The sequence below is a fragment of the Salvelinus alpinus genome, chromosome 27, assembly GCF_045679555.1.
Source record: "Salvelinus alpinus chromosome 27, SLU_Salpinus.1, whole genome shotgun sequence".
NCBI classification, from domain to species: Eukaryota; Metazoa; Chordata; class Actinopteri; order Salmoniformes; family Salmonidae; genus Salvelinus; species Salvelinus alpinus.
In genome coordinates, this window is record NC_092112.1 from 21,868,157 (window position 1) to 21,892,896 (window position 24,740).

At 44.3% G+C, this 24,740-nt stretch overlaps 2 protein-coding genes across 7 annotated transcripts in view; one reads left to right on the top strand and one right to left on the bottom strand.

The window, feature by feature from the left end:
- Positions 1-19,990, top strand: part of LOC139556177 (unconventional myosin-VI-like) — a 124,054-nt gene extending 104,064 nt beyond the window's left edge. For 3 of the 5 annotated variants that reach the window (XM_071369768.1, XM_071369767.1, XM_071369769.1), the window contains exons 28-36: positions 1,826-1,986; positions 2,145-2,186; positions 2,639-2,677; positions 3,658-3,696; positions 6,490-6,596; positions 9,483-9,623; positions 10,563-10,589; positions 17,279-17,497; positions 17,642-19,990. In XM_071369768.1, the coding sequence (XP_071225869.1) occupies positions 1,826-1,986; positions 2,145-2,186; positions 2,639-2,677; positions 3,658-3,696; positions 6,490-6,596; positions 9,483-9,623; positions 10,563-10,589; positions 17,279-17,497; positions 17,642-17,841 (975 nt within the window). In that variant the 3' untranslated portion in view covers positions 17,842-19,990. The remainder of the gene's footprint in view (positions 1-1,825; positions 1,987-2,144; positions 2,187-2,638; positions 2,678-3,657; positions 3,697-6,489; positions 6,597-9,482; positions 9,624-10,562; positions 10,590-17,278; positions 17,498-17,641) is intronic. The other 2 variants (XM_071369771.1, XM_071369772.1) reach the window with 2 other exon arrangements.
- Positions 19,991-20,138: 148 nt separating this feature from the next.
- The window catches only part of LOC139556178 (interphotoreceptor matrix proteoglycan 1-like), a 29,011-nt gene continuing 24,409 nt past the window's right edge, over positions 20,139-24,740 (bottom strand). For both annotated transcript variants that reach the window (XM_071369774.1, XM_071369773.1), the window contains 3 exons: positions 24,033-24,243; positions 21,294-21,368; positions 20,139-20,663 (listed from right to left, as the gene is read on the bottom strand). In XM_071369774.1, coding sequence (XP_071225875.1) covers positions 21,326-21,368; positions 24,033-24,243 — 254 coding nt within the window. In that variant the 3' untranslated portion in view covers positions 20,139-20,663; positions 21,294-21,325. The remainder of the gene's footprint in view (positions 20,664-21,293; positions 21,369-24,032; positions 24,244-24,740) is intronic.

Genomic DNA, 24,740 nt, shown 5'->3' on the forward strand with positions numbered 1-24,740 from the left:
TGTTGTTATATGTGTATTTTGACAATCTAAGTCATTTAACTTACCATGGCAATAAAGGCTATTGAATTGAATTGAGAGAGACACAGAAAGAGAGAGAGAGACACACACACACACACAGATGGAGAGAGAGAGAGACACACACACAGAGACAGGGAGAGACAGAGATCCAGAAAAGAGACGTTAAATTCTACAACCAACAAAAAGGAAGCGATTCCCAAACCTTCCATAACAAGCTATCACCTACAGAGAGATGAACCTGGAGAAGAGTCCCCCAAGCAAGCTGGTCCTGGGGCTCTGTTAACAAACACAAAGGACAGCAACACAATTAGACCCAACCAAATCATGAGAAAACAAAAAGATAATTACTTGACACATTAGAAAGAATTTACAAAAAAACAGTGTAAACTAGAATGATATTCGGCCCTTAACAAAGAGTACACATTGGCGGAATACCTGACCACTGTGACTGACACACAATTAAGGAAAGCTTTGACTATGTACAGACTCAGTGAGCATAGCCTTGCTATTGAGAAAGGCCGCCGTAGGCAGACCTGGCTCTCAGGAGAAGACAGACTATATGTGCACACTGCCCACAAAATGAGGTGGAAACTGAGCTGCACTTCCTAACCTCCTGCCCAATGTATGACTATTAGAGATACATATTTCCCTCAGATTACACAGACCCACAAAGAATTCGAAAAACAAATCGAATTTTGATAAACTCCCATATCTACTGGGTGAAATACTACCGCGTGCCATCACAGCAGCAAGATTTGTGACCTGTTGCCACAAGAAAAGGGCAACCAGTGAAGAACAAACACCATTGTAAATACAACCCATATTTGTTTATTTATTTTCCCTTTTGTACTTTAACTATTTGTATATAGACATAATATGTCATTTGAAATGTCTTTATTCTTTTGGAACTGGTATGGGTGTAATATTTACTGCTCACTTTATTGTTTATTTCACTTTTGTTTATCCATTTCACTTGCTTTGGTAATGTAAACCATGCCAATAAAGCTCCTTGAATTGAAATTGCGAGACCGACAGAGACCGACAGAGAGAGAATGTTGGGCTTAGAGAGAGAGCAGGAAACGCAGAGAGACACACAGGTGCTTATATTTCTCCTATTCTTGTCCTTTGTGTTACTGTGGGTGACCCAAAGAGAGTGTGAGTGTGAGGAAGCTGCCAAAGGGACTGAAGAAGGTGCCAAACGGAGTATCACCCAATTTTCTGAACCTGGAGACACACCGAACCTGCAGGGATGGGCTGCTATTTTGAGAGCACTGGAAAATGTTAGGCCTATGTTATATCTCAAGGCTTTTGATCTGACAGCTTTTCCCTGTTTCTGGTACCCTTCATGAGTCTGGCTGGGGCTGGGCAGAAAATGACTTATGAATGACTTATGAATGACTTATGAGTGGACATGGTGCAGGCAGGACAATCCAATCATATTACTGGGTCCGTCCAAACCCCCAGTTGCCCTGCATCCCTTATTATGGGGAGTAAAGAACCACTCACAGTAGTATTGGGATTGTCTGTGATTTGCGGATGTGTGTGTGTGTGTGTGTGTGTGTGTGTGTGTGTGTGTGTGTGTGTGTGTGTGTGTGTGTGTGTGTGTGTGTGTGTGTGTGTGTGTGTGTGTGTGTGTGTGTGTGTGTGTGTGTGTGTGTGTGTGTGTGTGTGTGTGTGTGTGTGTGTGTGTGTGTGTGTGTGTGGGATTTGTGTGTGTGTTTTGCGGATTTGTGTGTGTGCGCGCGTGTGTGTGTGTGTGTGTGTGTGTGCGTGCGCGCATATATTCAAACATGCCGTCTCTCTGCAGGCAGAGATGGATGTTCAGCTGGAGGCTGAGCGGGAGGAGGCGGCGGCGCGTCAGAACATCCTGGAGCAGGAGAGGCGCGACAGGGAGCTGGCCATGAGGATCGCCCAGAGTGAGGCTGAACTCATCCCAGAGGACACCCAGAATGACGCAGGCCTGCGCAGGTAACAGCTCACTAACATACCTCCATACACTGTCTCTACCCCTCTGATGTAAAGCAGAGATGGGGCTTGATGTGGACTTTGGAGAGACGGAAATATATTTTTCATCTCTGAGCGTCAGTAGGCCCGCTTAACCAATCTCTTCTCTTCTCTTCTCCCAGTAACGGCACCTCAGGTGGTCCATCCTCCCCAGAGAGAGCTACGTAAGACACCACGATTCAACCCTTTAATCCCTCCAGTCCAACCTAAACCTGACCACCCCCTGACCACTGAACCATAACTACACTGCATACTGTAGCAATCTTTTAAGTCAACCAACCAACCTTAACTCTATCAAGCAAGCACAGCCATTGATCGATGATAGGCTAATTATGATATTTAAACAATCTCATAATTCAACTTCCGAATCAGAATCACCTTTATTTACATGTACAAGGAATTTTACCTCAGAATTAGATTCTCAGACATGACTGAATCACTTTGACTGTCAATCATTTTCCTTTATTTTCTAATTAATGTCAGAGAGGAATGATCTATCCTTTAACAAATCAAAGTAAGAGAGGAAAGGGAATGACCTTTTCTTCCAGTTCCTGATTGTCTCCTGTATTGTGTATAGTGTCAGAGCATTGTAATCCTCACCATTCTCTTGTTGCAGGGGAGCTGGTGGATCTCAAAAGCTGAAGAGCATGTCCATGTAGGTTCCTTTTAAACACCTCCTTCACTATGTTTAAACACACCTTCAGCACTCTGGCACTTTTTATTCAGTAGTGGTACACATAGAATATCACACTTTATATCGTTTTTGATGCATGCTTTTGTTTGTATTTGTTTAATATTGAGGCTGAAAAGAATGCATTGTGGAAAAGCAACGGCTAAGCTGACTACACTGGCCATTATCTTGATATTACTCATCTATTCTACTGTACACAGTAGCACCGAAACTAGCATCTGGTAACTAGACCTCCACAGCCCCTAAACCGAACCAACTCACTAACATGTGTTTAATGGATGTGTCACATTGTGAATCAGATACATTCTGCTGTGCACTCACCTGTATGACACTCTCTGAAGTGGTGTTTTGAAGGGTCCTAATGGATTTGCCGTATGGTTACTTTCTCTGTTTCTGTCCATTTCGCTTTTTTTTAAGCCCTTGATCAATTTCTCGGAAATGTGCTCTCTCGTCAGGTAATAAGAAATCGCTATGAAGGACAATTCCAGAGGATCTAGGCAGAGTGTAGATATTAGAATGTGCACGTTGGCTCAATGTGCGTCACCTGCGAGTGTCCCAATCAGGAAGAGAAGCTCTTATAATTATGTAACATCTTCCTCCTCAGAACAGCAGGAAGGAGGTTCACATTCTGAGCTCTGGGCTGTTTTTACAGCCTCATGCTGAAAAGATCACACACACACTACACAGACACGATTACATAGACACACACACACTGACAGATCAGCCTCTGTGTGTCACGCCACCTGTAAAGCATCCGCGTTCTTGTTAGGGAGAAGAGTGTGTTATCCTGTTGTCTGCACATGCACACACACTCTCTACACGTCGTCTTCCTCTGTGTGCCGTCTTAGAACTGCAATCATTGTACACGTGTGACAGTTGGATGGTATTGAAAGTGTCTCCGTGGTTCTAACTGTTATTGTGCTGGGCTCATCATGTCCTTTTAGGGAGGAAATGGCCAAGGAAATGTCTGAGCTTCTGTCTAGGTGGGTAGAGATCCTTACTTTAAGTTTCATGAATGACATCTCAGAAAATCTTCACAATCACTTTAAACTCAATGGATAGAAACGGCATGATCAACAGAAGTATATGATGTGTGAATAAATACTAATCGTCTTAATAGGGATTCATCGCCTTAATTAGGGGTAATTCTGCATAATTCCACACAATTAACCATTAATCATTGTTGAGAATTCCTACACAATGGGGTGGGGCTCCCCACCATGCAAATTAATGATTGGTTTTCAAATCAGACTGTCTTTTTAAGTTGTTAGATCTCAGACAATAACTTACTTTTAGCTAGCTTTTATTTCAAATAGAGGTAAGTAAATAATGGCGAGACTCAGTCTACAATGGGACCTTGTCATATGTTGGTTCTATTATAGTTAGTCACACATTATATAAGTCAGCCTTGTCCTGATTCCTGGCCCACTAGTTTCACACTGTAGTAGAGCAGCTGTTCTTTATTGGATCCCCATTAGCTGATGCCATGGGGCCAGCCTCGCGCCATCAGAATGACTGAATGAGTGACGTTTGACCCGGAGGCCACACCCAGCAGGCACTACTGTCACTTTGTCTATGTACTAATTGGCTCAAGCCGCCTGCCTCTACTCCTCATAGTGACACATGGCCACCGGCCACAGGAAGTGGTGGCAGAAGGTGACCGGCCCTCTAGCCCAAGGTTAATGGAACAGCCACCAACTGCTCCAAGTGTGCGAGGCCAGCTCCCCTGGGTGGAGAGGCTCAATTGCTCAGTCAGTCAATAGGATTATGGTGTGGATGGCCTCAGGTGGCCCAGGGCCCACCCCCTAACTCCAGCCTCAGATCCAGAGTCAGTGTTCTAAAAGTGGCACATCCCAGCCAGGACTTAATCAGCCCTGTCAGCAGTCAGCAGCACTGTGGTGGAGGTGACGGCAGAACAGACCAGCAACAAACAGCTGGAGAGGAGAAGTACACATAGGATCAGTTTCCTGGAGAGAGGTTAAGTCTTTAATCTTCGTCTGGGAGACCCTCCCTTACAATGGCCGGTCAAAATAATGCAGCACTGGAGCAGTTCCATGACCAACAAGCTGCCTCACGCTACAGAAACCTGCTCCGAGTTGGGTTTTGAATAGGTTGTGTTGCTGCTGTGGGGTTGTTGAATTTCTCTTGTACAGTGCAGCTGACCAACTCCACATTATCCCCCTTATCAGCCTGCTCCCAAATGATGACCTTTGAAATCTCTTTCCTTGTGGATCGTGTCAATTTGGCTCTACTGTGGAGTAGGGTGAAATGATCTTAAGTCAGTTTTGCGTTTTTTCTACTTATAGTTGCAGTTTGACGTTTATTGTCATGAATCTTGCCATGGAGGCAGAACTGAGTGGTTTTTGCTAGATAGGCCAGCTGCAAAGTCAAAATTGTCTTTATTGTCTAAAAAACATTTACTTTTTTTTATCCTAATTTAAAGTTAGTGTTAGGCATAAGAGTGTGTAGTGTGGTTAGGTTTAATGGCTTTGTGGCTGTGCCAGCTAGTGACCACCTAAATCTGTACCCAGGGAAAACTTCACCCCGGAGCCGCCACTGTATACTGCTCTTGTTTGGGTTGTAACCCCACTGTCCTGGTTGTAACCCCACTGTGCTGGTTGTAACCCCACTGTGTTGGTTCTAACCCCACTGTGCTGGTTGTAACCCCACTGTGCTGGTTGTAACCCCACTGTGTTGGTTGTAACCCCACTGTGTTGGTTCTAACCCCACTGTGCTGGTTGTAACCCCACTGTGCTGGTTGTAACCCCACTGTGTTGGTTCTAACCCCACTGTGCTGGTTGTAACCCCACTGTGTTGGTTGTAACCCCACTGTGTTGGTTCTAACCCCACTGTGCTGGTTGTAACCCCACTGTGTTGGTTCTAACCCCACTGTGCTGGTTGTAACCCCACTGTGTTGGTTCTAACCCCACTGTGCTGGTTGTAACCCCACTGTGTTGGTTCTAACCCCACTGTGCTGGTTGTAACCCCACTGTGCTGGTTGTAACCCCACTGTGCTGGTTGTAACCCCACTGTGCTGGTTGTAACCCCACTGTGCTGGTTGTAACCCCACTGTGCTGGTTGTAACCCCACTGTGCTGGTTGTAACCCCACTGTGCTGGTTGTAACCCCACTGTGCTGGTTGTAACCCCACTGTGCTGGCTGTAACCCCACTGTGCTGGTTGTAACCCCACTGTGCTGGTTGTAACCCCACTGTCCTGGTTGTAACCCCACTGTGCTGGTTGTAACCCCACTGTGCTGGTTGTAACCCCACTGTGCTGGTTGTAACCCCACTGTCCTGGTTGTAACCCCACTGTGCTGGTTGTAACCCCACTGTCCTGGTTGTAACCCCACTGTGCTGGTTGTAACCCCACTGTGCTGGTTGTAACCCCACTGTGCTGGTTGTAACCCCAATGTGCTGGTTGTAACCCCACTGTGCTGGTTCTAACCCCACTGTGCTGGTTCTAACCCCACTGTGCTGGTTGTAACCCCACTGTGCTGGTTGTAACCCCAATGTGCTGGTTGTAACCCCACTGTGCTGGTTCTAACCCCACTGTGCTGGTTCTAACCCCACTGTGCTGGTTCTAACCCCACTGTGCTGGTTGTAACCCCACTGTGCTGGTTGTAACCCCACTGTGCTGGTTGTAACCCCACTGTCCTGGTTGTAACCCCACTGTCCTGGTTCTAACCCCACTGTGCTGGTTCTAACCCCACTGTCCTGGTTGTAACCCCACTGTGCTGGTTGTAACCCCACTGTCCTGGATGTGTCTGTGTTGCCAGAGGCCCACAGGTTCAGGCTACCAAAGCTGCTGCTGCTGGCACCAAGAAGTACGAGCTCAGCAAGTGGAAATACGCCGAGCTGAGGGACGCCATCAACACATCCTGTGGTAAGAAAGTCAGCCATGCCAAACATGTGGTTGAAAATCATTAAGAAACTTGACTCTGACATTTTGCTGTGATATTGCTCTTAACGAACCTCATGTAATATTGAACTGTCAGTTCTCTGAGCCTGTTTTGCTTAGGGTTAAAAGTGAGCTATGATTTTACAGCTTTTACTTGCTCTATGTTTATTTATTAATACCCACCTTATTATTTGATCACATCGTTTTACATGTTGATCAAATTCTTCTATCATTTGGTAGAACAGTATGGTACCAGTGTTCAAACGTAGTGCACTATGTAAGGAATAGGGTTTCATTTGGGACGTAGATTGGCAGCTCCCCAAGCTCTGTGTCATATGTGTCAAATATGCCCAACAATAGGTATCTGGGGCTGCAGACCCATCTGTATTGAAAGTAAAACATCTCCGTTTTCCTTCGAAACGATCAGGCATGCTGATGTTAAGTAGTATGCACATTACAGGAAGACATTTTGACAGTGAAATTACTAATTTATCTGGAGGGTAGGAAGCCATATTTGTGCACTCAACTTTAGCAAGGCACTTAGCAGGTATTAACCATCTAATTTCACACCATATTTCAGCCGGTATGCTGATTGACAACTTAAATGCATTTTAATCCTCGCAGCAATTGTTTTAGAATTTCATGAAGACATAGATTGACAATGAAACTGATAATGCTGTCTCGTCTTTCTTCTTTTATGACTTTTAAATTGTTATTAAATTAATGAAAATCTTCGAGTAGTATGTCTGTTGGTAGTCCTCCATCCATCCATCTGTCTGTTGGCAGTCCGTCCGTCTGTCTGTTGGCAGTCCGCCCGACCGTCTGTTGGCAGTCCGCCCGACCGTCTGTTGGCAGTCCGCCCGACCGTCTGTTGGCAGTCCGCCCGACCGTCTGTTGGCAGTCCGCCCGTCCGTCTGTTGGCAGTCCGCCCGTCCGTCTGTTGGCAGTCCGCCCGTCCGTCTGTTGGCAGTCCGCCCGTCCGTCTGTTGGCAGTCCGCCCGTCCGTCTGTTGGCAGTCCGCCCGTCCGTCTGTTGGCAGTCCGACCGTCCGTCCGTTGGCAGTCTGTTCCGACCGTCCGTTGGCAGTCTGTTCCGACCGTCCGTTGGCAGTCCGTACGACCGTCCGTTGGCAGTCCGTCCGACCGTCCGTTGGCAGTCCGACCGTCTGTCTGTTTGCAGTCCGACCGTCTGTCTGTTTGCAGTCCGACCGTCTGTCTGTTTGCAGTCCGACCGTCTGTCTGTTGGCAGTCCGACCGTCTGTCTGTTGGCAGTCCGACCGTCTGTCTGTTGGCAGTCCGACCGTCTGTCTGTTGGCAGTCCGACCGTCTGTCTGTTGGCAGTCCGACCGTCTGTCTGTTGGCAGTCCGACCGTCTGTCTGTTGGCAGTCCGACCGTCTGTCTGTTGGCAGTCCGACCGTCTGTCTGTTGGCAGTCCGACCGTCTGTCTGTTGGCAGTCCGACCGTCTGTCTGTTGGCAGTCTGTTCTGACCGTCTGTCTGTTGGCAGTCTGTTCTGACCGTCTGTCTGTTGGCAGTCTGTTCCGACCGTCTGTCTGTTGGCAGTCTGTTCCGACCGTCTGTCTGTTGGCAGTCTGTTCCGACCGTCTGTCTGTTGGCAGTCTGTTCCGACCGTCTGTCTGTTGGCAGTCTGTTCCGACCGTCTGTCTGTTGGCAGTCTGTTCCGACCGTCTGTCTGTTGGCAGTCTGTTCCGACCGTCTGTCTGTTGGCAGTCTGTTCCGACCGTCTGTCTGTTGGCAGTCTGTTCCGACCGTCCGTTGGCAGTCTGTTCCGACCGTCCGTTGGCAGTCTGTTCCGACCGTCCGTTGGCAGTCCGTCCGACCGTCTGTTGGCAGTCCGTCCGACCGTCTGTTGGCAGTCCGTCCGACCGTCTGTTGGCAGTCCGTCCGACCGTCTGTTGGCAGTCCGCCCGTCCGTCTGTTGGCAGTCCGCCCGACCGTCTGTTGGCAGTCCGTCCGACCGTCTGTTGGCAGTCCGTCCGACCGTCTGTTGGCAGTCCGTCCGACCGTCTGTTGGCAGTCCGTCCGACCGTCTGTTGGCAGTCCGTCCGACCGTCTGTTGGCAGTCCGTCCGACCGTCTGTTGGCAGTCCGTCCGACCGTCTGTTGGCAGTCCGCCCGTCCGTCTGTTGGCAGTCCGCCCGTCCGTCTGTTGGCAGTCCGCCCGACCGTCTGTTGGCAGTCCGCCCGTCCGTCTGTTGGCAGTCCGCCCGACCGTCTGTTGGCAGTCCGTCTGTTGGCAGTCCGTCTGACCGTCTGTTGGCAGTCCGTCTGTTGGCAGTCCGTCCGTCTGTTGGCAGTCCGTCCGTCTGTTGGCAGTCCGCCCGTCTGTCTGTTGGCAGCCCGTCTGTTGGCAGTCCGCCCGTCTGTCTGTTGGCAGCCCGTCTGTTGGCAGTCCGCCCGTCCGTCTGTTGGCAGCCCGTCTGTTGGCAGTCCGCCCGTCCGTCTGTTGGCAGTCCGCCCGTCCGTCTGTTGGCAGTCCGCCCGTCCGTCTGTTGGCAGTCCGTCCGCCCCTCTGTTGGCAGTCCGTCCGCCCGTCTGTTGGCAGTCCGTCCGACCGTCTGTTGGCAGCCCGTCTGTTGGCAGTCCGTCCGACCGTCTGTTGGCAGTCCGTCCGACCGTCTGTTGGCAGTCCGTCCGACCGTCTGTTGGCAGTACGCCCGTCCATCTGTTGGCAGTCCACCCGTCCGTCTATTGGCAGTCCGCCCGTCCGTCTGTCACATGGGTGGTTCTAGTTGTCTGGTTTACTTCAGTACCTGCTCTCATATTTCTCCCTCCCTTTCTTCTCTCTCTCCCTTTTCTTTTTCTCGCCTCTCCCATTCCCTCTCTTTTTTTCTCTCTCTCTCCACCTGCAGACATTGAGTTGCTGGCTGCCTGCCGAGAGGAGTTCCACCGCCGGCTGAAGGTCTACCACGCCTGGAAGTCAAAGAACAAGAAGCGTGGCAACAACCCCGGCATCACAGAGCAGAGGGCCCCCAAATCAGTCACCGACTATGGTAAGGGAACCCCAACCCGCAGGAGATATTTCAGGCAGTGTTATACAGTACAACATCACTGTAGGTGTCTTTTTCAATGCTTTGATAGGCGTGATTCGGAAAACATCCATTTTTATTCTGCTCCCAATACCCTAGAGGAGGCCGACCCAAAGAGAGTCGGTCAGAGCTTTAGCCCCCTATTGAATATTCTAATATAGTACTGATACTAGTGAATAGGGTGCCATTTGGGAAACATCCTGGTGGTGGCTACTCTCTTCCTCCAGCCTGACCTCTTCTCATTGTTCTCCATAGAAACCTGTGCTGTCTTGCTCCTGGTTCTGCTTCATTTCCATGAGCAGTCACCATGACGACAAAGAGCTATTTTCCCCCCCGTGTGACAGAGTGCAGACACACTTTATTTTAGTCTGTTAGACTACTGATTGGACCACATACCCAGCCCCCATAGAATTACATACAGAATCATCATGTATAATTATAGGGTCTGTAGCTATGCCCAGCCCCCACCTCTCACTTAGTGGGCATACACAGCACAGTACCAGCTATACCTCTACCTGCTCTCTGACACAATAACAAGCCAGAGGCTGAGGAGAGCTCATATTTTCAGGGTCCTAGAATAATATAGCCTACAATCTAATGATTTTGCTTGTGAATGACCATACACAGTGGAATGACTCTCCCCGTTCTTCCATGCCTATGGTGTCAACAATTTAGGCCGGTCCTGGCTACCGTAAACACATGTAAAGATGTGGTAATGACTCTGTCATTATATATTATGGTTTCTTCTTCCCCTAACATCTATGATGATGTGATAGGCTCAAAAATGTATTTATAGGAAATCCATTTGTCATTCCATGATCTTGTCTTGCATGTTGTTTGTTTCATACCTGTGTCATACTACATGTGATGTTTGTAAGTGTAACCTGGCATGTTTACTTTCAGATCTCGCACCTCGTGTGAGACAAGCACGTAAGTGGTTCTCCATGATGTAGCAGCATCACTAACCTCAGCCCCTAACCCATCTATTAACCATCGGGAAACGGAGGGGTGTGGTACTCACTACCCTGTGTGGAAGGGGTTTACTTTCTGTTTTGGGATGCACCCTTTCCTTGTAGTGCACTACTTTTTACCAGGACCCATAAGGCTCTGGTCAACAGTAGTGCACTATATAGGAAATAGGGTGCCATTTGGTATGCAACCTTGGTGATGGCGTAAGGAATCATAGAGCAACTGGTTTCTTTCTAAAAAATGAATCGTCTTTAGATTGCATGTTATTTTATTCCTGGGACAGAAGAAGGTTATTAAGAGGTTGTCAACTAAGTGCACCTGCCATTCTTTGAAGCTGGGCCAATTGTGCGCCGCCCCATGGGTCTCCCGGTCACTGCCGGCTGCGACAGAGCCTGGACTCGAACCAGGATCTCTTGTGACACAGCTAGCACTGCAATGGAGTGCCTTAGACCACTGTGCCACTCAGGAGGCCTGTTTACCCTTTGGTCTGTGGATTAATTGTCGGAGTAGAGGACCTTGTGCGTTTCAGGTAATAATAACAACCCAATGTTTATATCCCAGGATGAATTGGCTAGCAACAGCAAGCTAGCTAGCAAAATGGTCATAAATGTTTAACCTGTCTAGCCCCCCACATTCCACTGAAAAGGCAGCGCGTGAAATTCAAAAAATATTTTTTTGAAATATTTAACTTTTACACATTAACAAGTCCAATACAGCAAATGAAAGATAAACATCTTATGAATCCAGCCAACATGTCCGATATTTTAAAATGTTTTACAGCGAAAACACCACGTATATTTATGTTAGCTCACCACCAAATACAAAAAAGCACAGACATTTCTTTCACAGCACAGGTAGCTTGCACAAAACCGACCAAATAGAGATAGAATTAGTCACTAACCAAGAAACAACTTCATCAGATGACAGTCTTATAACATGTTATACAATAAATCTATGTTTTGTTCAAAAAAGTTGCATATTTCAGGTATAAATCATAGTTTTACATTGCAGCTACAATCACAAATAGCACCGAAGCAGCTAGAACAATTACAGAGACCAACGTGAAATACATAAATACTCATCATAAAACATTTATGAAAAATACATGGTGTACAGCAAATGAAAGACAAACATCTTGTGAATCCAGCCAGTATTTCAGATTTTTTAAGTGTTTTACAGCGAAAACACAATATAGCATTATATTAGCTTACTACAATAGCCAACCACACAACCGCATTCATTCAACGCAAAGGTAGCGATAGCGAAAAAACAGCAAAAGATATATTTATTCACTAGCCTTCACAATCTTCATCAGATGACAGTCCTATAACATCATATTACACAATACATATATGGTTTGTTCGAAAATGTGCATATTTAGAGCTGAAATCCGTGGTTATACATTGTGAAAACGTAGCAACTTTTTCCCAGAATGTCCGGATACATTTCTGACACTCACCTAATCTGACCAAATAACTTATCATAAACTTTACTAAAAAATACATGTTGGACAGCAAATGAAAGATACACTAGTTCTTAATGCAACCGCTGTGTTAGATTTTTTTAAATAACTTTAGTACGACATACAGCTTACGTTATAGCGAGACTGCGCTCAAAATCAGGGCGGAAAATATTACTAAACATTTTCAACAGAAATACGAAATAACATCATAAATGGTTCCTACTTTTGCTGAGCTTCCATCAGAATCTTGTACAAGGGGTCCTTTGTCCAGAACAATCGTTGTTTGGTTTTAGAATGTCCTTTTCTCCTGTCGAATTAGCAACCAAAGCTAGCCAAGTGGCACGAAGCTGTCCATCATCACCAAACGCAGAGAACGGAAAAAGCCAAAACTCCCGATTTAAACTTTCAATAATCTGATAAAACTATATTGAAAAAACATACTTTACGATGATATTATCACATTTATCAAATAAAATCAAAGCCGGAGATATTAGCCGTCTATAACAAAAGCTTTTCAGAACGCAATCCAGGGTTCCTTCCCGCGCCTTGCTGAACAAAGGAAAAAGTGGTCACGTCATTCCAAGAGCTCTTGTTCGGCCTCAGATCAAGCTAGACACCCCATTCCACCTCTCACTGCCTCTTGACATCTAGTGGAAGGCGTATGAAGTGCATGTAGATCCATAGATTTCAAGCAAATTAATAGGAAGGCCCTGGAACAGAGCCTCGACTTCAGATGTTTCACTTCCTGACAGGAAGTTTGCTGCAAAATGAGTTCTGTTTTACTCACAGATATAATTCAAACGGTTTTAGAAACTTGAGAGTGTTTTCTATCCAATAGTAATAATAATATGCATATTGTACGAGCAAGAATTGAGTACGAGGCAGTTTAATTTGGGAACGATTTTTTACAAAGTGAAAACAGCGCCTCCCTATCCCAAAGAAGTTAATGCTTTTCGGCCTGTCCCCAAATTAATATAGTTCAGAGTTTGTTTTGATATTTCAACCTGCGTGTCCTGATCGCGTCTGGTGTGGGTGGACAAAATCAACATGCGCATGTTGCGCCCGGTCTAGTAAGCATGTTAGATAGTGCACTACTTTTGACCGGGGCCCATAGAGAATAGGGTGCCATTTGAGACACTGCGGTTCTCTGTCTCGTCGTGTTTATTGGAGTGTGACAGCATAACACGTCAACCTGCTGAGGTGACCCCGGGATGCTGGCCTTCTAGGCAGAGTTGCAAAGAAAAATACATATCTCAGACTGGCCAATAAAAAGAAAAGATTAAGGTGGGCAAAAGAACACAGACGCTGGACAGAGGAACTCTGCCTAGAAGGCCAGCATCCCGGAGTCGCCTCTTCACTGTTGACGTTGAGACTGGTGTTATGCGGATACTATTTAATGAAGCTGCCAGTTGAGGACTTGCGAGGCATTTGTTTCTCAAACTAGACACTCTAATGTACTTGTACTCTTGCTCAGTTGTGCACCGGGGCCTCCCACTCCTCTTTCTATTCTGGTTAGAGCCAGTTTGTGCTGTTCTGTGAAGGGAGTAGTACACAGCGTTGTATGAGATCTTCAGTTTCTTGGCAATTTCTCGCATGGAACAGCCTTAATTTCTCTGAACAAGAATAAGACTGACGAGTTTCAGAAGAAAGTTCTTTGTTTCTGGCCATTTTGAGCCTGTAGTCGAACCCACAAATGCTGATGCTCCAGATACACAACTAGACTAAAGAAGGTCCGTTTTATTGCTTCTTTAATCAGCACAATAGTTTTCAGCTGTGCTAACATAATTGATAATGGGCCTCTGTACGCCTATGTAGATATTCCATTAAAAATCAGCCATTTCCAGCTACAATAGTCATTTACAACATTAACAATGTCTACACTGTATTTCTGATCAATTTGATGTTATTTTAATGGACAAAAAAACGAGTTTTTCTTTCAAAAAACAAGTACATTTCTAAGTGACCCCAGACTTTTGAACGGTAGTGTACATTCGCAAAAATGTCCAAAACACAGTTTTTGCTTTGTCATTATGGGGTATTGTGCGTAGATTGATGAGTGGGGGGGGAAACGATTTAATCCATTTTAGAATAAGGCTGCGACAGTGACTTTTGTGGATTTTACATATTGTGGTGGTCTGCAAAGTTGTTTCCACGGGTAACAAAAGCCAAATTAACGTGACAGGAACTGAATTGAATGTAAATTGCTTTGAAAATAAAAAAAGCTTGTGGTTTGCTCCGTTCTCCGTTGACATTTCACAGTGGTACGCTTGTTTTTGTGAGAAATCTTCTAAAAAGAACAGGAATTTCGCATTAATATGAAAACCATACACTAAAATATGAAAATACTACATGTCATGTCTCAAAATCTATCTTACCTTTGTATTGTTTTATGTTCTCCTGATTCGAGAAGGAATATGACGAGTTCAACGTTGAGCCTGTCAGTTTGCCTTAATTCTCTCACAGCATCCAGCCTAGCTGACGCAATGCTATTTTCCTGATTTTTCTTTTATTTCTTTTATTTTTTATTACCACTTATTTTCTCTGGCCTCCATTGATTTAGTCACCCTAATGTTGACCATCCTACAAGGGTAAAAACTCCAAGAACTTTTGACATGAAGTTTGAACCATTGGCCTTCTCAGAGGAGTATCTATACAATTAACAGATTATTTACCCATTGGTCCAAAATATGCAATTTGATTGGACACCCCAGAGCAGGGGTACTCTCTAATGTTATTAATTCTCTATATATTTTCCTTACATGACTTTTGCACCATCTTATAGTTTATTTCAACTTCATAATTATTTTTAAGAGACCCCAGCGTTTCCCAAACTAAGTCCCTGGCACCGCAAGGGGTGCACGTTTTGGATTTTGCCCTAACATTACACAGCTGATTGACATTATTAAAGCTTGAAGATGAGTTCATTATTTTAATCAGCTGTGTAGTGCTAGTGCAAAAAACCCAAGGACCGAGTTTGGGAACCCCTGCCCTACGAGGTCCGGAGCCTGATGGTTTTCTGTTCTACCTGATAATGAATTGCACCCACCTGGTGTCCCAGGTCTAAATCAATCCCTGATTAGAGGGGAAGAATGAGAAGAAGCAATGGAACTGGCTTCGAGGTCCAGATTGGAGTTTGAGGGCCCTATAGATTATATATACAGTATGTCACTGGAACAAATGCCACAAAGAAATTATATTGCTCACTCTCGGTTTCAGCTTTCTCTCTGGACAAAAACGAGGGAGGGACAACTGAAAGGTGTTGGGAATGGGTGGGCGGCCATTGCTGTTCCTTGTTTCTAGTTAATATAATACCTCAATGGGGTTGGGGTGCCGACGTGTTAGCGTCATCACAGTTAGTCACAAAATGTTGTACTTCTACTTTTACTAAGTTGGAGTGAAAGATCCATTTCGTTTGGTGACAGTGGATCTGGGATATGTTGCTTTAAAGGAAAGGATATATACACTGCTCAAAAAAATAAAGGGAACACTTAAACAACACAATGTAACTCCAAGTCAATCACACTTCTGTGAAATCAAACTGTCCACTTAGGAAGCAACACTGATTGACAATAAATTTCACATGCTGTTGTGCAAATGGAATAGACAAAAGGTGGAAATTATAGGCAATTAGCAAGACACGCTCAATAAAGGAGTGGTTCTGCAGGTGGTGACCACAGACCACTTCTCAGTTCCTATGCTTCCTGGCTGATGTTTTGGTCACTTTTGAATGCTGGCGGTGCTTTCACTCTAGTGGTAGCATGAGACGGTGTTTACAACCCACACAAGTGGCTCAGGTAGTGCAGCTCATCCAGGATGGCACATCAATGCGAGCTGTGGCAAGAAGGTTTGCTGTGTCTGTCAGCGTAGTGTCCAGAGCATGGAGGCGCTACCAGGAGACAGGCCAGTACATCAGGAGACGTGGAGGAGGCCGTAGGAGGGCAACAACCCAGCAGCAGGACCGCTACCTCCGCCTTTGTGCAAGGAGGAGCACTGCCAGAGCCCTGCAAAATGACCTCCAGCAGGCTACAAATGTGCATGTGTCAGCATATGGTCTCACAAGGGGTCTGAGGATCTCATCTCGGTACCTAATGGCAGTCAGGCTACCTCTGGCGAGCACATGGAGGGCTGTGCGGCCCCACAAAGAAATGCCACCCCACACCATGACTGACCCACCGCCAAACCGGTCATGCTGGAGGATGTTGCAGGCAGCAGAACGTTCTCCACGGCGTCTCCAGACTCTGTCACGTCTGTCACATGTGCTCATGTGCTCAGTGTGAACCTGCTTTCATCTGTGAAGAGCACAGGGCGCCAGTGGCGAATTTGCCAATCTTGGTGTTCTCTGGCAAATGCCAAACGTCCTGCACGGTGTTGGGCTGTAAGCACAACCCCCACCTGTGGACGTCGGGCCCTATACCACCCTCATGGAGTCTATTTCTGACCGTTTGAGCAGACACATGCACATTTGTGGCCTGCTGGAGGTCATTTTGCAGGGCTCTGGCAGTGCTCCTCCTTGCACAAAGATACTTTACTGTATCCATACTGTACTGTATCCATACTCCAGTCCTCCAGTACCACCAACAGCACAGATTTTTGTTGTGGCCTCGGACAAGCGCACATGATTCAACTTGTCAACTAATCATCAAGCCCTCAATGAGTGGAAATAGGTGTTTTTTTGTCTGAGGTACAACAAGAATTTGTGCTGTTGAGGGGTACCAGAGGACTGGGGTTGAGAACCACTGCTGTACCACGCCTGTCAACAGGGCTGAGGCTACTCTACCACTCTCTTTCTCTGGTCCTTTTATCCATAGAGCCTCCCACCCATCCACCCCCTTCAATCACTATCCCTCATTTATTTACGCTCCACTTTGTGGAGAATATGCAAATCTATGCTCTTTGTTTTGATACGAGCATTCAAACTCTTTAACCATCACCTGACATGCTGCTTGTCGCTCTCATTTACTCCCCCTTTGATCAGTAGCTCTGTGATCTAGTGCTGACCCCTCCTCCCTAGCTCGAGCAACATCACACTCCCTGCATTCCTTTTGGTTCCTGTTACTTCCCAGTCTATTGGTTTATGTTACCATTCATATTGGTTCCTGTTTCTACCCCATCCCTATTGGTTAGGCTATTGTTCCTTCCCATTCCAATCAACAAGCATCATTAGTCTAACTAGCCCCTCCCCCAACAGCCCAGGCGAACTCAGCCCCGCCCATCCCAGCCAGGCAACATGAGGTGGCCATGAACAGGCAGCAGCGCTACTTCCGCATCCCCTTCATCCGGCCCGGGGACCAGTACAAGGACCCCCAGAACAAAAAGAAGGGCTGGTGGTACGCCCACTTTGACGGGCCCTGGATCGCCAGGCAGATGGAGCTGCACCCGGACAAGCAGCCCATCCTGCTGGTGGCAGGTCAGTCAGTGACACAGAACTCATATTATAAGCGATCTTCTCTCTCTCTCTCGTGTGCGTGTGCACGCTCATTTATCTGTACGATTTATAGTCTTACTGCCTCACAGGCACAATGCTCTATTGTTTTGCGGTCTGTGTCTCTAGGGAAAGACGACATGGAGATGTGTGAGCTGAGCCTGGAGGAAACAGGCTTGACGAGGAAGAGGGGAGCTGAGATCCTGCCCCGGCAGTTTGAGGAGATCTGGGAGCGCTGCGGGGGCATCCAGTACCTCCGGAGAGCCATCGAGAAACGACAGGCCCGCCCCACCTATGCCACAGCCATGCTGCAGACCCTCCTCAAGTAAGGGTGTAGGGTGAATTTGCCCCTAGTCGCTGATCATGGGTCAGTTTAGCATTTTCCCCACCTAAAGGTTAAGGTTAGGATTGGGGGAGGGGAAGCTGATCCTTGATCTGTACTCTGGGAAACTTCACCCTGGAGCTAAAGCACCGTGTCTTAAACCACGGGCCTTTCTCTCACTACAGCAAAGGGAAGAATGCACTAAGCTACTGTACCTAACACAGTGGGTATTCAAGCCTACTGTACCATGTTTTGACTGGGGGCAAGTCATAAGTTAACCACTTTTTGTTAATTGTCTTTTTTCTTTTGTTCATGTTGTTGGTCTTAGCTGCTTTCAATTGTCTTGATGTATTATTTCTTGGTGGGTGCGGGGGAATTTGCAGTGAACCTATGCAGAGAAATCAGACAGTGACTAATTATTACATCTAGTTTTGTTTCTCGAGCAAATGTGGATGTTTTCCTTTTAATATTCCTGCTACTTTAACTACGAGGCCTTATTAAAACTACTTTAACAGGGTAATTTGCTGAAAGTAGGAAGTGTTTCAAAGCTGCCTCCAAATAAGTTTTAAGAGTATTAAATTGTTGATGTTTAATATTATGTCTTTGTGATTTAAACTGAAGTCAACATTTTGTCTCTGCAGTCTTAACAGCTTGTTGATCATTTCACTCAAACCGATACTTGCTGTTTATTTTCATGTAGTTATTATAGGACAATACTTGCACAAGAGAGGGGTAGAAATGGGCTAGGTTGGGGTAGAAATGGGCTAGGTTGGGGTAGAAATGGGCTAGGTTGCACCTCTGTTTTCTCATGTGAGGCAGTTATACTTGAGCGTCAGGTTCTTCTCTAAGGATATTTTTTAGTAACTGCACATAAATTCACATTAATTTCTAATTATAATATTTGATAATACTGTAATAATTTTTTTTACCTCTGGCTTTCAGACTGAATGTAATATGGGTTTGTTGATTTGTTCCTTCAGTCCTTACTGTTTGGTTAGGAGCTGTTTGTTTTATTCTTCATATGTGTGATTTAGGTTTGCTAATGAAAGGTAAAGAAATATTTCCTTTACACATTCCCCAACCATTCATTTCTAAAGCCACATGGTTGAAATTGAAATGCATTGTTTCATGTTCTCCACTTGAAACAATGTCTATTCCAAATATTTAAACAAAAATAAAAATAATGTATAGATCAAACTTAATTATGAGAAGCGAATAATACAAATCTTGAGATACTCTACGATATCAAATCATACTGTCGGACCAAATGTGTGTATGGGACAAAAACTGAATAGTGAAATCGTGTTGATGTCTTCTTGACCCCAACTTCATTCAAGCTCATATACAATATAATCAGCTATTCTTCCCTCTGCTAGATATTCCAATAGACACATACATACAGAATGTTCTACGTGTATGATAGAGAGTCTAATGTTTCTACACAGGAATGTACACATTTATTTTCTAAATAAATATTTCTACTCTAAGATACACTAAAGCATGTGTCAAACTCATTCAACAGAGGGCCATGGGTCTGCGGGTTTTTGCTCCACCCTCGTATTTTATTAATGAATTAAGGTCACTAATTAGTAAGGACCTCCCTTCACCTAGTTGTCTACTGTAGGTCTTAATTGAAAGGAAAAAACAAAAACCTGCAGACACTTAGCCCTCCATGGAATGAGTTTAACACCCCTGCTATAAAGGGTTTGGTCACATGACACATGTTTCTTAAAAAATAAACAAATGATGAAGCAATAATTTACACACGCAACACTACAAGGAGGACAGACGGTCTCAAACACACAGTACATGACAATCTTGTGAGACTAGAACTACTCTCTTCAGGTAAGGCTGTTAGTCTTGAGTTTTCTCATTCCCTTGGATGCTCTGCACAAGCGAAAGGCGACGTTGTGGTTGTTTGAAATCTATCCACTCATGATCATGTCTTCAGTTTAGACCGAAGTATGTATTTCTAACTTAAACAGCAGAGTTTACTACTGTACTGTGGGGTCTCCTTTAATATCGCTTGTAATGTACAACAAATGACTGGCTTCCATATGCTCTATCTCACAACACGCATAGCAATCATTCCTCAGATACTGCCTTTTCCAATGCTGATCTCTAACTGAAATAAACGCATTTCATGCTTCACTCAACTGCTTTTGCCCCTTGTGTTTGACATCACTCTGTTCCTCAACATGGTAATGGTACCGCAGCAAAAATGCACACAGTTCTGTTAGAAAATGCTGACTGTTAAAAAATCCCTATTGAAGACAGTGAGTAGTTAATTTCCCTGATGTGTACAGAACAGATGTTTGAGGAAACAGAGATGGACTTTATACAATTATCAATAATAATGATCAATATTACACAACACCAATACAGCATTACAGAGACAGACAATATGATACAGGTGTACAGTATGTGATATTAACTATACTCCATTGCAACATACATACCTCATTATGAGGAAAACATCACTTTTCTTCTGGCATTTTACATATAAAAAAAATGTGCTACTACATTGTCAGCACATTATGTATAAAAGCAGTTTGCTGTCCTGGGGTGCCTTTGCAACTTGATAAATGCAGCGAAATGATCACATATGTTTGTCGTTCACAGTTTGGGGAGTATCCTTTCAGGTGAAACACAGGCTTTGGAAAGCTGAGATGAAGGGGTTGTGTCTGCCTGTCAATCAGAAGACCGAAGATCAATGTCTTTCTGCAGTCACAACAGTCTGTTAACTGCATCAGCTATTAAATATCCTTTATAAACGGTCCTGTGTTGCTTCTGCAGTGATCCAAACGCTGTCTTCTGCAGTCGCCATGTCTAAAACAGAGGAGAAACACAGATGCCAGTGTTACCTTTGTTCGTATTTGCCAAAGGGAGTGTACAGTGTATGCAGGCTAAGGTAGTTCCACTTTGCCAAGCATTCATTAAACTGGTATAGTGTAGAAACCCAAGTCTGATACTTTATATTGTATGATCTTTGGAATGAAAGTCAGCCATGCTATATTCTGTTTGTTTAAATTTAACCCTTAATTGATTACATTTGACCTAGTTCCTCAACAGCAAAATGACTGACCCGGAAAGAGGGTCAAAGAAGGCTAGACTAATGACAAAGCCTGCATTTGGAAAGCAACAACGGGCGTGCCAATCCGTCTCTCCTCCATCAAGAGGTGAATAACATGGACTAAGCGTTCCCTTTCGGAGCTTTGGTTTGTTTGTGTGAGGTGTGTCTGTCTGTGGCTTACAGTCTTGTGGAAATACACTTGGCTCTAAACCAATTTGAGCGCCACCCGTAAACTAGTGGAAAGATCATGAACCAATTTATTTGAATGATAATTATATGATGTCATGGTGTGATTTGCTTTCTTGTTTCGATAATGTGGCATGACTGGGTCAGAAATTAAGGTCAAATAAAGATTTTAAAAAGCAAATAATCGAACAAGTCCTTACCCCAATACGTAGTGTTGATGTCATTCAACCCTCTATTTTATTAACTTGTCATGCCGGGAAGACTTGTCTGGGTATCTACCAACAACAACAAAAAAACACGAAAAAGGATATTGAGACAAAAATAACAAACAAATGAGCGAACAAGAAAACAATTGCAACTATATATTATCCCAAGGGGCAAAAATCACATGGGGTGAAGCACGACAAGAGGTTTTTCTGTAAAGAAGACAGTCGTTAGGTCACTGTAGAGACCTGTGAGATTGTCACAATGGAAGGACACTGAGTTCACTATGGTGCAGATGCAGTATCCTTTTTTGGCAAAAACGACTTTTCCTCCACTTTGCTCACAGACCAATGGACTGACATTAACTAACCAATAGTCGGATATTTCAACTATTTTATAATCTTACGCGATTGTAGACCTACATTGTTTACTGGAATAGATTTCCCTGGGACAAATTTACCTGAGAAATCTTAAACTATTTACAATAAGATTACTGAAACCTAGATAATGTCAGCAGCACCCTGTATGGTATTAACCTTTGAGTTTTCATAGACTGAGAAAGCTAGATAATGTATTAACCTTTAGATTTTCATAGACTGAGAAAGCTAGATAATGTATTAACCTTTAGATTTTCATAGACGGTTGTTATTTCTGACTGTTTGTGGTGCTGTCTAGTATAGGGGCTGGATTACTGTGTTAGGGTCTGTTTGTGTGCCAAATGGCACCCTATTCCCTATATACACAGCAGGGCACTATTTTGTCCCTGCCCTATGGGCCCTGGTCAATTGTAATGCACTACATAGGGAATAGGATGCCATTTGGGATGCGCACACTCTGTGTTAATAGGAAATGGCAAGTCTGTGTGGGTGTGTTGACTGGTTCCTGGTGGGGTGAAGCCCCCCAATGCTCGCATAATTACACATGGAACTAACCGGATCAGAGAGGGAACTAAAGCCACTGACACTTTAACCTTTGCTTGAACACTTTGTTGCTGTATTTACATATACTGGAGGGCAGTGGTATTGAAATATTTTCAGCGGGGACCCCATTTTTCCCCAAGAATTTCTCATGACCCCGCCCAACCCCAAATCTAATGACACAACCTTAAATAACAAATGACCTTCAATTCATTGCATTTTCATCTATCGAAATTATGATTTTTTTTGTCTATATATCTATTTTTTCAATTGGCTTTCTCAAACGTTTGTATATTGTCCCATACAATAATCTGTTCTCTTAATTTCTGTTCCTAAAAATATATGTATAGTAATTTTGACGACCCCAATGGAGCTCCCCCGCGACCCCGACTATGAATACCACTGCTGTAGTGGGATTAGTTAAGTGTTAGTGTAGTTAGTATAGTGTATGTATAGTTAGTGAAGGAGATTTGGACGTTTCAGATTCTTGTCACATGGTCTTTACTGAAGCGAAACATATTTAGTTGGCCCATACAGAAATTAACATTAAGCATATAAAAGGCATAATGATTACCTTTTGAAGATGTTTTTTTTAATAAGAACCCAGATTTAAGTGGTGGTGATTTCTAAAGATGTCCATGTTACCTCTGTAGCTGATTTCTAAAGATGTCCATGTTACCTCTGTAGCTGAGTCCTCTCAGCTACAGAGGTAACATGGACATCTTTAGAAATCACCACCACTTAAATTGAGATGTTTGGGATGAGTTGGACCGCAGAGTGAAGGAAAAGCAGCCAACAAGTGCTAAGAATATGTGGGAACTCCTTCAAGAGTGTTGGAAAAGCATTCCTCATGAAGCTGGTTGAGAAAATGCCAAGAGTGTACAAATCTGTCATCAAGGCGAAGGATGGCTACTTTGAAGAATCTCAAATCTAAAATATATTTTGATTTGTATAATTTTTGAATTATCTCAAATATAAAATATATTTTGATTTGTTTAATTGAGTATAATCAAAATGATGTTAAGCGAAAAATGTCATTATGGAGACATTTTCTCTCTAGGTTCCAGAGAGTCAGCACGACACTGGAAGTCTGTGACTGCAAGCTGGGAACTTATAACATCGAGAGAAAGTCACTCTGTTCCGAAAACCTCAAGTCCACTAGTATTAATTCTACAGTACCAGTGCAGCTCTCAGCTCTAAAAGCAAAATGGGGACGTTATCTCTTACTAGAATGTATATAGTAAGTGTTGAAAGAAGAATACATATAAATACATATAATTACCGTACAAATCAACACAGTGAAGAAAATACTTTTGCTTACGCCAAAGTCACTGTCTCTCTGGTCCGTCTACATTGTGTGTACATGAATATCATGAGAGCTATCACGGCATAAACAAAGAACAGGAAGCCCACAAAGCAGCTTATGAAAAGGAAGGGGTCTACTGGCACGGCCACCAGCTCAGTGCAGCGCTCCCCGTTAAAGTGCCAGACATTACCTACAGGACATCTAAAGAGGTCAAAGACACTGGGTTAGAGCACATTATGAACACTACAGTTCATGAAAGTGTGTTTTTGTGCGCGTGTGTTGCATGTGGAATTAGAATGTCATGTGTTGCTTTCCTCAACACTTTAAGTAGACAACATCAACAAAGAGAACAACATCAAGTTGAACTGTAACAGGTGAGAGAAACAACAAGTGATGGCAATGGATATTATAATTCATACGTCTTAGTAACAATGAATGGCTTAATAGAAATCTGGATATCCAGAATCATGGCACAATGTTTACTTTATTTGGAGCTGGTTATGCTAAGGTACCTGCAAGTGGCTCCATGCCCAGGCACTATCTCACACTGACCCCCGTTTTGGCAGTAGTCAGGCTGCAGGACACAGATACTCTGACAGGGCAAACCGTCCAATGTAATGTAGCCCGGGTCACACAGACACTCGGCCTCCCGAGACCAGCGGTTCACCACACAGCGAGAGAAGTCGTTGCATGCCAAGAACTTACAGGGATCTGCTTGATCAGCTGTTAAAAAAGAATGAGGAACGGGGAAATGGTAAGATCAGTATTCATTAAATATCAAAATAGCTGTGAAGCTGTCTTCTCCCCCTTTTTAACCACCCTCTTTCTCTCAGGAAGGTACTAAAAACATTTGATTGATTTTAATGAGGTAGGTCCTCCTCGGCTTCTTCTCTGCATTGAATTTTAAGGTTTAGCACATTAGCTAGTGAAAAGTCGAATATTGATGGCCCAGACAAACCATAACATTAGATGGATTTTACACCCATAGGGGGCACAGGGGCATGTGCCCTCTCAGATCTGTCCTCTGTGTGTGTGTATATATATAAAAATATATATATATACATACACACACACACACACACACATATATATATATATATACACAGTACCAGTCAAAAGTTAACACACCTACTCATTCCAGGATTTTTCTTTTTTTTCTACTATTTTCTACAACAAAAAAACACATGGAATCATGTAGTATCCAAATAAAAGTGTTAAAC